This window comes from Pomacea canaliculata, linkage group LG3 (assembly GCF_003073045.1).
Source record: "Pomacea canaliculata isolate SZHN2017 linkage group LG3, ASM307304v1, whole genome shotgun sequence".
NCBI classification, from domain to species: domain Eukaryota; kingdom Metazoa; phylum Mollusca; class Gastropoda; order Architaenioglossa; family Ampullariidae; genus Pomacea; species Pomacea canaliculata.
In genome coordinates this window covers 15,190,174-15,203,441 of record NC_037592.1, presented here as the reverse complement: position 1 = coordinate 15,203,441, position 13,268 = coordinate 15,190,174, and the positions used below count along the sequence as shown (strand labels likewise).

General features: G+C 38.8%; 1 protein-coding gene and 1 long non-coding RNA gene across 4 annotated transcripts; one reads left to right on the top strand and one right to left on the bottom strand.

Moving 5' to 3' along the window:
• The first annotated feature begins 3,621 nt into the window (after positions 1-3,621).
• Positions 3,622-7,451, top strand: LOC112558822. Its single transcript, XR_003098239.1, has 2 exons — positions 3,622-4,254; positions 4,427-7,451. It is a non-coding gene; the product is annotated as an uncharacterized LOC112558822 (long non-coding RNA).
• LOC112558820 (sodium channel modifier 1-like) lies at positions 6,365-13,261 on the bottom strand. 3 transcript variants are annotated; one of them, XM_025229506.1, is made up of 8 exons: positions 13,141-13,261; positions 12,288-12,339; positions 10,395-10,465; positions 9,842-9,930; positions 9,482-9,582; positions 8,992-9,144; positions 8,104-8,606; positions 6,365-7,749 (listed from the first exon to the last, which is right to left on the bottom strand). In XM_025229506.1, the coding sequence occupies exons 2-8, from the start codon at positions 12,336-12,338 to the stop codon at positions 7,659-7,661; spliced, it is 1,059 nt and encodes a 352-aa protein (XP_025085291.1). In that variant the 5' UTR covers position 12,339; positions 13,141-13,261; the 3' UTR covers positions 6,365-7,658. The 3 variants fall into 3 exon arrangements, with proteins under 3 accessions (XP_025085291.1, XP_025085292.1, XP_025085293.1); XM_025229507.1 differs by having other exon boundaries at positions 7,608-7,749; positions 9,043-9,144; positions 13,141-13,257; XM_025229508.1 differs by lacking the exon at positions 12,288-12,339 and having other exon boundaries at positions 7,608-7,749.
• Positions 13,262-13,268: the final 7 nt, after the last annotated feature.

Below are 13,268 nucleotides of genomic sequence, written 5' to 3'. Positions count from 1 at the left end.
ACCTTTAAACATAAATAAATCTTAATAATAAATAATAATAAATCTTAACACCTTGTATAGTTACATTTAAATTAATTTCTTTCCATTTATCAGGTAAAAATTCGGAGGGTGTGTGTAAGAGAATAAGTTCTTGGAGCAGCACCCCTAGCACAGAATGAAGAAAACATATAGGTCCCATAAAGAGTATATAAGACCCATGTCCTTCACCAGGAGACATTTTGTTCTGTTAGGGACGCTTACTGTCGACTCTGCCACAGTCCTTCAGGTTTTGTAAAAAGATTTCACACTCTTCACTCCAGATTCACGTGTCACAAGAGCAAGTCTGTTATGTAATCACCAGTTAGCTACAGCTCAGATCACTATGGTTCATTTGAATCCGTCTACCTGCTTTTACCATCACTAGGGCTGCTATGATCAACACGTCTACCTACGTCTTATGTCACCAATGTTGCTATGAACACGTTAGTTATGCAACCACTAGGACTTCTGTGAACGCGTTAGATACATATGCAATAACTAGGCTGCTATGAACACTTCTCACTATGATCACTAATGTTGCTATGAACACGGCTGAGATCACTATGGTAGCAGTGAGCAAGTCGACTCTGGTTCCAGTCATTACACTAAACATCTAAACTCAGATGATAGCACGAGCTGGTCCAGCTGACTCAACAGCACGCGCACACCACGCACACCACGCACGCCACGCACACCACGCACCATGAAGTCGTCGGCAGGTTGATAACGCGTGATGACAAGACCTGCTCCATTTACGATCTTTCTGTGTCCGACATTCTACTACCCCTTTTCCCAGTTTCTCTCACCCCAGATTTCAAACGGCCCACACCGACTAAACGCATATTTTAAAATATGAACTACAGTATACATTTATCTCGCTGCCTTCTTGGTTGATATTCAGCCTAGAGATCATCGAAGTTTGTGGGTATGGGTACGGGACTTTCTAACAAACGCATCACAATTTGACAGATTTTTGTAGCAGCTATTCACGTGATTGATTGTTGCTGTCGCTCGATCTCAAGTCTTGCCTACAAGTCGTGGATCTCTCACCGGCTCAACACCAGTGGGAGAAGACGGACTACGAGAAATTATTTTTCCTCACCAGGAGATCACAAAGCACTTGATGATGTCTGCAAAGATTCGACATGCCAAGATGATAGAACTATGCACGCTCAGCAGGCATTTATTTCGGATTAGGAGCCAGATGTGTGGCGCCTCTGCTCTGCTTACTACCATATTCCTCCGGAACAATTGCCTGATATATTCTGACAATAAGCTCTGACGACACTATCAGGGCCGCTGGACCAATAGTCTTACGACCTTTGTTTTGATATTTTCTCTGAAACCTCTTTAATGGAGTTTGTGTCTGTCACCGAGTTCCAAGTCAAGGGGAGGGGAGAAAGAGGATCATCACAACACTGTCACTGAAGAAATTCTGCTCTGTCGATCCCATTCCAGTGCACCTCTAGATCACTCACATCGTCAACCACTCGTTGTTTGCTGGTGCTGTGCCTTTGCTGTTTAAGCATACTGTCTTCACCCCACTTCTTAAGAAACCCAGCTTACACATAATAACCTCAAGAACTGTTGTCCTATTTGTACTCTCCGTTTTCTGTTCAAGGTATTTGGAAAAGTTGTGGCACTTGAGCTCCTTAACCATTTCTCTAGCGACAAAGTACTTGAACCAAAGAGGTATCCTCTTTGACCTAAACTATATCTCTCGGCCTTACCTGAGAATCATTCAACCGAGACGGTATTACTGAGACTTTTTATGTTTGCAGCATGTAGCACATGTCAGTACCATCAATGCTGGACCCGTCGACTGCATTTATTACACTCGACCATGACATGAATCTTTCTCCAGGGCCTCCTTAGCAAAGCCTTTTTTATTTTGAAATTGTGAGTTTGCGTGCCTCTGGCTTTAAACGCTGGAACTCTAGTCATTCGGGTATCCGTTTTCAATTTTTATTTATTTGTTTGTTTTGGGGAGGAGGATGGGCCCCGTTGAATTACCTGTGCTGGATGTTCACATGTTTGTTACCGCCATTAGTTCGTAAATCTTTCCCAGTTTCTTATGATTGTAAAGAATAGATGGGAGACTGGTTTGTAGCAACTCTTGCTTCCCCCACCCCCAACTCTCACTCACTCACCAGCAGATTCTTATAGCCGACCTTCGGATTTCTGCTTACAGTCTGGTTTAAAAACTGTCGCATTAACACTGGGCCTCAAGAGACCAGCAAGAACCCATTTCTGAGTCTTATCCCAGCTTGATACCAGTCTACAACAGACAGTTTCCACTGGCATCTCAACCTGCTATGAGCCTAGTCATGCCCCAAATTTAAAAAAAATAAATCTCTATTACTTATTTTGCAAAGCCAGTGCATTGTTACTGGGACCGGAGCCGTCCAACCTGAAAGCCCCTTACTGACATTTTTTTCGGTCCATTTCACTGAAATATTGCTCCTTAAAAGCCTGTTTTGGCCATATTTGTGTGTGAGATTCCTCCGTTCTTTAAACCACAAACAATTTAAGTTACGAGTGGACGAAGGAAGACCAGCAAGAAACAACGTTTCCAGCACATTTCAAAACACTTTCGGCGCATGCGTACAGCTGACATCGGTCTTGCAGTTCAAAGGTCATCCTGCAAAATAAATAAACTGAGATAGACTTCGAGGCACTGAAAATCAGTGTAGGTTGATTGAAATATAAATCCACGCCATAGTTATGATTCAGTTTCACTACTTTCAATCACTTTGTGACTGCTGTTTTCAAGTGAATAAAATATGGAAATCAGTAGTGTCAGCTATGAAAAATGTAAAAATTCGCTGTGAAAAAGAAAAATGATGCTCCTTCGAAAGTCCCACTTTCTCTGTACCTTTCTTGCTCTGGGTTGCTTTCTCCCCCTCCTCCCCTTCACCTTTCCCTCTCCTAGTCTTGTCAATGACCTTTAAGGAGACAACAGAATCACAAAGCCATCAAAGCATTGACCACAAAACAGAGTGGCAGGCTAGCGGACACAAAGGTCAGCCCGAGACCGCGAGCTCCATCGATCAGACAGCTCGGGTCCCGTGAGAGGAAGGCGTCTCACGAGAAGACGAATGCAAACGAGTGTCGACTGTTGGCTTGTTTAGCAAACATTTAGGGAAAAGGAGAAAGACACTGTGTCTACGTGTCTGGTGGGCTATTTGAGAATTCCTTGTCCTTTTCGTGAAAGCTATAAACGGGGGAACTCTTAATACGTTTAATGTGTGTGTGCATACATACTGTGCATATATATATATACGTGACAATGAAAGAGCGGTAGTAACTGTGTTTAATCGTTCGCGTCCCAGAGTCAGCATCCGACATTCAAAATTACCCAGAATCGTGTATTTATTATATTAATATTAGATGGCGGAGGAGGTGGATTATAGATGTCTATCTCTATGCACTAGTAAGGTTTTAATACTCCACACTCGAGCGCAATTTAAAAAAAATAAATAAATAAAGCAGAGCAAGGGGAAGTACTGCTTGTTTTTAGCGACGAAAGTTTGTGGATAAATTTGATGTTGTCTCCCTTTGCTCACAACGTCACAGAACACATCACAAATTGTTGTATGCAGTATAAGAAATTTATTATTAAAAAATACTAATATTTACAGGAAATTGCACTTACCCGTTTCGCTTTCTAATAAAGTCAATAGAGCATCTGCCGCAAGAGTAGAACTCTTGTGATATAGTAAACAGCAAAGTGTGGGTGGGAGCGCAAAATGACAGCAAGACTAGCTGATATACATATAAACTGATTAACCGAAGAGAAGGAAAGAAATATGTACAGCGATAGGCCACAGATCGGATCTATGAACTTGGGGTTACTGTATACTCCTCATCTCAGTCTAGAGAATGGGTTCTTGGTGAACCAGGCGGAGGGCTGCCGTTTACGACTGTCTCCTGCATACTAGCACTAACCACGTAAACACACATAAAGTATGTAGATTTATTTTCGACACAGATTATGTCGACCTCTGACGCTTGTGCACAAGATTGCTCAACATCCGTGTCTGCATTTTGAAGTCACAGATTTCCTTTCTGTCCAAATCCGCATCCGACATGAGCTGAGGGGTGGTAAAACCAGAGAGCTTAAAACTACAGTAACTCAAGGGAAACTACTTCACATAATTTTTCGTCTGTTGGTTCCCTTGTACACGTACGCTCGTTTTTCTAGAATGGGGAAGGAGAGAATTATTGACATGTCGCGTATGTGGAAGCCTTCACCTTCTTCTATGTTTTCCTTTACCTCAGCATAGTAATACTTGAATTTGACATGAATTCTTTGCACTTGTATGGACTACGGGTACATCACTTGACAGCTTAAATTCGCTGTAGACTTTGTTGACAAATGTGAAGTGATTTTCTTTTTTCTTTTCAGTTAACATTGGTCGGTTGTTTGAGCTTCCATCTAGAGGTGATTTCGCATCAGGAAGAGAGAGGGAATGGTAGTACCCGGAGAAAAACTCCGACGGCCAGCCCTGCGAACAGGTGTCACGTACAGATAGTCCCGAGACGAAATGGTGGTGACCAGCGAGACTGCAGTACCGGATCGACATCCCTTTTTATTAGCACGACGCAGCTTCGGAGTTAAATTGTTGAGAAGATCACATAATTGTTTACCGTGTTTTGATTCTATCTCTCTCACACGCATACGTCTAAGGGCGAGAACATATTTACTGGCACTCCCATCTGTTTTCTAACGCCCAGTAACGTTGATTTTTTTTTCTCTCTCTCTCTCTACGTGGTGTGCTATCACTTGTGGCACACGGCAGACCGGCAAAAGTTTGGGTGACAGCTGGGTCCGTGACACAGAGGAGACACACATACTTGAGGAATACAGCCGGTATAGCCTATAAAGTTTGTTGTTTTTAACACGTCTTTATATAAGTAGAAAGACGTTTTAAGTGTGGCTGTCTTCAACTATGCAAAGACACGCACGTATTTGCATAGAGAAACACAGCTCTTCTCTATCTCCATCCCTTCCCACTATATATTCCATTATGCTACATCAGAAGGCTGATTTTTTCATAGTGATAATGGCACATTATAGGTTAATTAATTGTGGGAGCGAAGCACAGACAGAGAGAAAACGAAGTATGGCCTCAGCAATGCGGAAGTTGACCACAACTCACACAGTCTTAAACATTAAATGTTACAGTTAAAACCAGATATACCTGTTTGCACGTAAAATTCCAACTTGAAATTCGCAAAAGCATTAAATCTAGGGCTGTCTGTAACATGACTGCTAGTCTTGCTTAGGATAGTCAATAAACAATTGCTTAAATATTCAGAGAAATTCGTCAACATTTTTCACTCGGGTTTTCCCAAACGTATCAAGAGCTCTACACGTACAGAGCTTCACACAACCTGCAGTCTGCTTTCCCGCTATCACGAAGCTTAACAGAAGCTTTAATTGCGTGAAAGTCTGTTATGGTTATACAAGTTCGTGGTTAGGGTTAAATCACTTTCGTCAGCACGAGGCTTTGCACATAGAGGGGGTATCTACCTGTCACCATAGACCATATAGTTTGGGGTTTTTCGAACTGCATGACATTAAGTACTTTTTCAGCGTAAAAGTGTGCACCATTTCAACAAGGCGATTATTTTTAAGCCCCATATTTCTGATCCGCTTACAAGAACTACGTTTATCAGGCTATCAAAAAGCTTCAGTACAAAATCTGGTGTTTAGTCCTGGATTTTCCAGAGTTTCTAAAATCTGAAGGATCCTTCTTGTTGTGTCTTTAAAGTGAGACTGTACTGTTAACATTATCTGTTAGGTCATCAAATTAGTCAAATACAGTGGTTGTTGGTGACGTTAGCGTTTGCATGTTGAGAGAGAAACGCGTGTTTGGAAAACGACTGTTCACACACAATTCATCTTCTGACAACGTTTACTGACTTTACTGACGTCCTAGAGTTTGCAACTTTTCCTTTCTTTGGTTTCCCATCCATGACACACGCATGTATGACTGGGTCCCTGTACCGTGCAGACGAAACGGATCCTGCTTGGTTAAATACAAACGTCACCGTCTCACAAAAGCCAAACAAACTGTAGATGTCATTCAAAGCCACGAGTTGGCTAACGTGTCTCCGACCAGCAGCGAAGCGTCCCTCGGGCAACTTTAACTGTCAATCAGAAAATCGAGGGAAAGTTGCACACTCAAAATAATCTGGGAAGGGAACATTTGCCGGCTCACGTTCAACTGTTGTCCACAATCTGTAACCGTGACTTTATGATTGAGGACAGCTCAGTTGGGGAATGCTGCTATTCAGTTGGTTTCTAATACCTACTGCATAGTCATAAACAGGCATGAACAAATATTAACGATTTTTATTTACAAGCATGTGCGATATACATATTGAGCTAAAAGGAAGAGAAAATAAATATAACAAATAGCAATAAACGGCTGGGAACAACACTGCCCAAGCCCGTTGCGACTCACATCATCAAAAGCTGGTCATGGCCGTATATGACACTACTTTCGTGTGAGTGTAAATGACATTTCGTCTTTAAGCAATTTAGTCTTTTAGGGGAGAAATCAGATTTTAATTTGATAACCAAAACCTGGGCACTTACGATTCAAAAAAGTGCCGTTAAAATCAAATGTGAAAAGTTTGGATAGCAATTTCTTATGAACACCAAGGGCACATTGATCAATACTGGGATCAGAATTCAAACTAGTGGTCCTATAGTACAATCTCTCTCTTTTTTTTTAATTTAAACTTAAAACAAATCAAAAAAAATATAATACCCCCTCTATGTGCAAAAATGATTGGAATGACAAAAATAGTGTTAATGCTAGCTTTATCCCTGATACAGGTCAAACATGATGGGAAAAGTGAATAAGACCCTATGGCTGCTAATGACATAATGAATGTAGCCGAAGCATCCAAATTAGGTAGCTGTCTATCAATTAACAGTAATAGACATATTCTGTAGAAAAAAAAATTTTTTTACAATCACAAAATGCCAAAACCAGGATATCATCATCAGTTTTAAAGGACAATATGAGCGCTCAGCAAAAATTGGTGGAAATAAGAGCATAAAGTATCACAAAAGCATAATCTGGTAGTATTTTGTGATGAAGAGGCACGGAAAATAATATATTAATGCTTTTCTCTTAATCACACCTGGATTTTTCAAGAAAACAGGAAGTGACAAAAGGGTAGTATTTCTAAAAATAGCATCATCTGCATGAACTGAATTCAAAGAGGAAAGATGCAATCTTCAGCGAAAAAAACAAAACAAAAAACAAACAGATCAGGACACGATGTGCTGTTGCTGAATATTCTCTTCGACAATCTGATGGACTTTCTTCGTACTCAATTTGGAAATCCTAGAGATAAATGGCTACAAATGCCAGTGGATTAGCTTTGTTCAAACATGCCATGCAAACTTCATCCCCACATCCTACGCAAGAATTTGCTAAAAAATATTTCAAAACCAATTGTCATCCACTCACTTATGCAGTACAGGCAAGTCTTGAACTTTCAGTAAAACTGGCCTTTAAAAGCTGAATGAAAGGGTACCATACACAACAGAAACTTGGCCTCCTTTTCTTTGTTGAAGTAAACCAATTCAAGACAAACTCATAAATCTTCATATATTTCTATGGTAAATCAGGAGGTTCTTCATCAGAATCAAACTCTGCATTCTCATCACGAATCCATTTTCCATCCCAGTCTTTCTTCCAGCCTGATCTGCAAGTGATAAAATTCACCTATAAAAGTGACACAGGACACGGACATATGATAAGCATTGTTTTGCTAAATAAACTGTTGACACCCTTTTAATACATTGTCTGAGAACTGTATTTCTTGATTTTAACATTAAACATTTACAAATCAAAGTATTTTCACAGGTTCACATGCATACACAGTCAACTTTCATTTCATTTTAAAGAGATGAAATTAAAATACACAGAAAAAAATAAAATGGTAAAGGAAAAGGAACATTTCAAAAATAAACCTAAGGTGATATCTTTGTACACATTACTAGGAATACTGTAGTGTGCAATATTTGCAAATATTAAAATTTTATCACTTATGCCTCACCCCATTATCTGCAGGTACTGCTGAGCAGTTTTGTAATTCTCATCAGACATACTCTTGTTTGACATCTTTTCACTTGCATGGACTGAATTACAGCTTGGTTTGCTGCCTGTGCAGTTAGTAGACATTGCACCACTTCCTGAGTCTTTTGTTCTCTGTGACAACTGGCTGATTGTCAGGCAGAACATGTCACTATTTTGTTCACACTCACTAGTTTTCAAAGGTGAATACACATCACATGCCGAAGGAGGATGAGAACAAACTCCTGTTACACAGCAGTCTGAAACAATTTTACTGAGAGTTTGGATTCTAGAAGATGCTGGGCAAACTCCACTGGAAACAACCCTATGATTTGTTGCTGTGCTAGAAACAGACTCAGTAGGAATATCCTCTGTGGAATGCTGTATATTTCGTTTGCTTACATATGGTTGAGGATTTACAATGTCCTGCTGAGGTGGTTTAAATATGTTCTTTAGTTGAAAAGAATGCTGCACTGTACCAGAAGCCTGCATTGACAAAGGAAACAGCATTTCTAGCAAATTTTTTTTAAATGACAAAATTCAAAGGCTGTTTTTATTGAGAGTATTTTATTGTTTCCATTTTTTAAAATAACCCTTTAAATACCACCTATCACTATATCAACTTTTCTGCCTATTCTTCAGACATCAAGCAGTAAATGTTTTTTTTTCTTTACGTGCACATATAAATGCGTGTATGCCTGCCTGTTTGGCTGTTTCTCAAAACACACACGTGACATTAAATGCTAAATTTTCCAATAAAACAAATTTTAACTACAAGAGTTATTCTTTCTTTCCATTTGCCAATTTACTGTGACACATTTTATGTCACATGAGCACAAAAATTGTTTTGCATGTGAAATGTAAAACAAACCCAAATAGAAGATTGTGAAGATTTACTGATTCCAGCTGAGCCATCTCTAACCTGGAGCCGAGGTTTACGGTCATATGGCTTCAGTTTTGTCTTTTTCACGCGAGGATCATATGGCAGCAAAGGATTAATTCCTCCAAAAGATACTGGACCTGCCTGAATTAGAAGCAAAACAATCGCTAAAAGGACGAGCAAAAAGATGTCTGTTACCCAAATCCACTTTCTCTCTTCCCACATATACATGAGTGGGAGGAGAGAAAATTGGTGTTTTATGCCAAGCCAGCAACTAAGGCTATATCATGGCAAGGCAGCAAGACCACCTATACATGCAAACAGAATGGAATGAAGTCTTTTAATGAAGAATATTATACTTAAAAATAATGAATAATACACTGACAATATTTACCAATTTAAAAATGCTGGATGTGCCTCATGGCCATCATCATTTTTTCTGTTATCAAAAAAGTACAAGACAGACGCATAATGCAAATACCTCTGAAATGTTTGTTGTGCCATCCTTCATGTACTGTTCATGATGCCTTTTCAAGATCAAGCAAGCCAACTCCTTTTTTCCCTTTATAAACTGTTCATTGTCTTTAGAAAGAAAACATTCATGATACATTATCCTAATTTTGCTACAGTATTGCTTTTCTAGAAAATTGGTTTTGGATTGAAAATTTAAAGAATAGAAAACAGCACTTAAGTCAAGAGGTTAAATGCTGCATAAGAGGTTACAAAATATAAATGAATTTCTGAGTAGAATGAATCATATAATGATATTTGGTGTAGTGGCCACACAGTGATGCATCACCAGTAGATAATAAACAAAAACCAGGAGATAAAATAGACTTACTTGCAATGTGTTTCTTCCCTTTTCTATGCACTAAGAGCATTTCCACGGTGTCGAACACAGGTCTGCATGAGCATACCATGCAAGCAAACCTGAAAAAAATTGAATATTTAAATGCTAAAAAGACCCAAATTTTATTATTTATACATCTGTTAAATAAATAGGCAATAAGATATTAGGTTACAAAAAGTACGAAAAAAAAAAAAGGTAAAATATCTTACAAAACTATGTTAGGGTATTGCTCTAAAATTATAAGAATGTTGTTTGCTCTTTTCGTTTTTCCCCCATAATAGACTTTGTTGTCCTGTAATGATACATTAATGAGGAAGCCATTAAGAATGACTTCTAGGATATGGACTAGTTTGTGTCCTTGTTCACAAAACGTAGTATAATGTGTGCACTTAAAATAGGAAAATCCTTTATGTTCACCATAAACTGTTTCAAGTATGTATGATAGTATATATGGGTCATAATTTATAATTTTATACTCCTTCATACACTTATGATGCTGAAATGAAAAGAAACAGGATAGAAGTCTCATTTTTTCAATACTCACTTGCCGTTGCACAAGAGTTTGGCTTCATCTAATGGAATGCTCTCTGCTACTAGATCTTTGACCCGACGATTCTGAAGAAAAAAAAAAGCAAATTAAGAAAACACAGAAAGATATGAAAGCTAAGCAACACTGAGCAATATTTTTTGTGCTAAGCACATATAAATAAGCGTAAATTGTGAATCCATAGAATAACAGTATCAATCATTTGGTAATTATATAATATTTTCAGCACCAATGTACAAGCACAGATGACAATAAGAAATAAAGTATGCTTTGTGGACTTCAGTATCAGCATTAGTCCTCTCTGTGCCATCTGGCATGTGGGGCAACAACAAAGGACCTCGTTCTGTCTGCTGCTGTTCTGGGGGGTGTATCGAGTGAGAGACCTCTGCTCTTTAGGTCCTTCTCAATGGTTCGCCTCTATGTCTCTTTGGTTCCTCTTTCCTTGAAGTGTCCATCACAGGCGTGTTCTGGGGATGGAGTCTGGAGGCATGCAGTACATGTGACAGACATTGGCAGTGCCGCAGTTGCATTGCTTCTGCCAAGATTCATGTACCTGTTCTGTCTTGCAGCTCTTTGTTCAAGATGGTGTTGGGCCAGATCTTTTGTATGCACCGCAAACACTTGGTTTGGAACACTTCTAACTTTTTCTTGATGGAGGCTGTGGTCTTCCAGCACTCTGATCCACATAGGAAAAAACTAAGGACATTACTTTTGAAAATCCTGATCTATGTGTGGATAGGCCAGTGGATCTCCAGATGGGCTTAAGCATTGCAAAAGATTGGTTTTTCTGATCCTGGTGTTGACTCCTTGTTCAGTCACTGTCAGCTGTTGCCTTGCTGCCCAGGTACTCAAATTCTTTTTATGTCCACTAGTGGACTCCTGCTGATTGTAATAGGGTTACTATTTGCCACGTTGTTCCTTAGGACTTGAGTTTTTCGATTGTTGACTCTTGAGTCCTATCATGCTGACACTTATTAAGGTTTTTGGATTTTTGCTGGAGGTCTTGGTGTTTATAGGATAATAGTCCTAGGTCATCGGCATTGTCTACATCCTCCGACTGGTTAGAGTCCACTGTAGGCCCTGTGACACAGAGTATGAGTCAATCAATGGCTAGTGAGAATAGTACCAGTAACAGGATGCACCCCTGCTTGATGCCTGTGTCCATTCTAAAGGGTTCTGTCAGCTGATTGTTGTACACAACTTGGCACTCAAAGTTTTCATATGAAGATTTGATGACATTGATCAGTTTCTTAGGGATGCCATAGTGACATAGAATCTTCCACAGAGAGGCACAATGTAGGCTGTCAATTGCCTTCTCTAAACAGCAGAGGGTAGATATTTGTATAGCGCAAAGCCACAGGATATCATAAAGTCTTTAGTCTTCACAGAAGACTTCATTATCGCTACAGGGTTGGTTTTTTTTTCTCCCAAAGACAGTTCTATGCATTACTTCAGTTTTCAACTTTTTTCAACCAGCCCTTTGCTTGCTGGTGTTTAAAATTTTGCCAAGGAACATAATAATATTTCTATGTACAATCATAAAACTCCCAAATCTCTTGGCTGAAAGTCAGGATTGGTTATAAAATAGAATATTCAACCACATATATGAAAATAAAGTAGCTTTTTTGACCAATTTTGTATGTCTGTGGCACATTATTTTAATTGTCCTAACAAAACAATGACATATTTAAAAGATCAATGTTCATTTCCATTTTTTATTGTCTTTAAATGGCAAAGACAGATTAAAATATTCATCTATAAAATACCACTAACAATAGATATAAATATTTCAAACTTTCTATTTAAAGGCAAATACTTTTCCTATTTGCTAATACATGATCTCAATAGTCATAAAAATCTATAATTAGTGAAGAAAATAAAGAGACATACTCTTAGGTTATCCAGCAGGGATTTATCATTCCCTTCACGTTTGAAAGACATGCTGCAACACACATACACACAAATGAATCATGTAAATGAGATTGGCACATGATGAGCTTTTCAAACAAAAAAGGGGAAAAGATTAACATCTGTTTTTTTAATGGGAAATCCTACGTGAACACATAATAAACAATGTGATTTATAACCGAATAAAACTAAATATATGTATTTGTTCAGATCCCAACTTCATTATCCATTCAGTACAAACAAGACATGTCACCACATCACACCACAGCCACTGATACTAAGGAAAAATCCGAAAGAAAATACATTGAAATTAAAATACATCTACATCTATTTTTTTTTTTACGCTTATTGTTTAATGTAAGAAACAATACCGCCCAACCCACACTCCAACAAAAAAAAAAAAACTGTGGGATTTTAGGCAACTTCTCAAAGTGACTAGAGACGATAAAGACTGTAAACCAACGCTGTGGTGCGATTTAACCACCACCACCCCTCCTCTATGCCTTGGTGGAGGGATTAGAACGTAGCGTAATGAATCTGTCAGGATGCACTTCTATCATGCATTCCCCAGCAGCCGCCGCACAACAACAAGCGGCAAAATAAAACACTTATAGCACATGGTATTTACTTCTAAAGAAAGTGTAAAACTTTCAAAGCTATAAGAGGAACAAGTTTTACTAGTTTAATTGGAATCTAGCGTGAGTTGCAAGAACTATATAAGCATTGGAATTAGTCACTAATAAACTTCAGGCTGAAGAATGTATAATTTTTTTCAGTTGGCAATGTGTTGCACCGTCTCAGAATAAATGATCAAATAAAATGTTTTATTTCTTACCTAGCTCGAAATTACTCAAATGAACAGTTTGATCGCTTCCTTTAGATCACGTAGATTCCCGACTCGCTTGTTCGAGACGCTCGACAATGTTTGGGAAAGCCTGCATACATCTCAGTTTTTCTCGTTGG

Excerpts from the sequence above, each read along its gene's own strand:
- LOC112558820 (XM_025229506.1), bottom strand. The coding sequence starts at position 12,338 with ATGTCTTTCAAACGTGAAGGGAATGATAAATCCCTGCTGGATAACCTA. Across the intron at positions 9,931-10,394 it reads AAACTCTTGTGCAACGGCAA|GTTTGCTTGCATGGTATGCT; the intron begins GTGAGTATTGAA and ends AATTTTTTTCAG. Across the intron at positions 7,750-8,103 it reads CAGTACCTGCAGATAATGGG|ATCAGGCTGGAAGAAAGACT; the intron begins GTGAGGCATAAG and ends TATCACTTGCAG.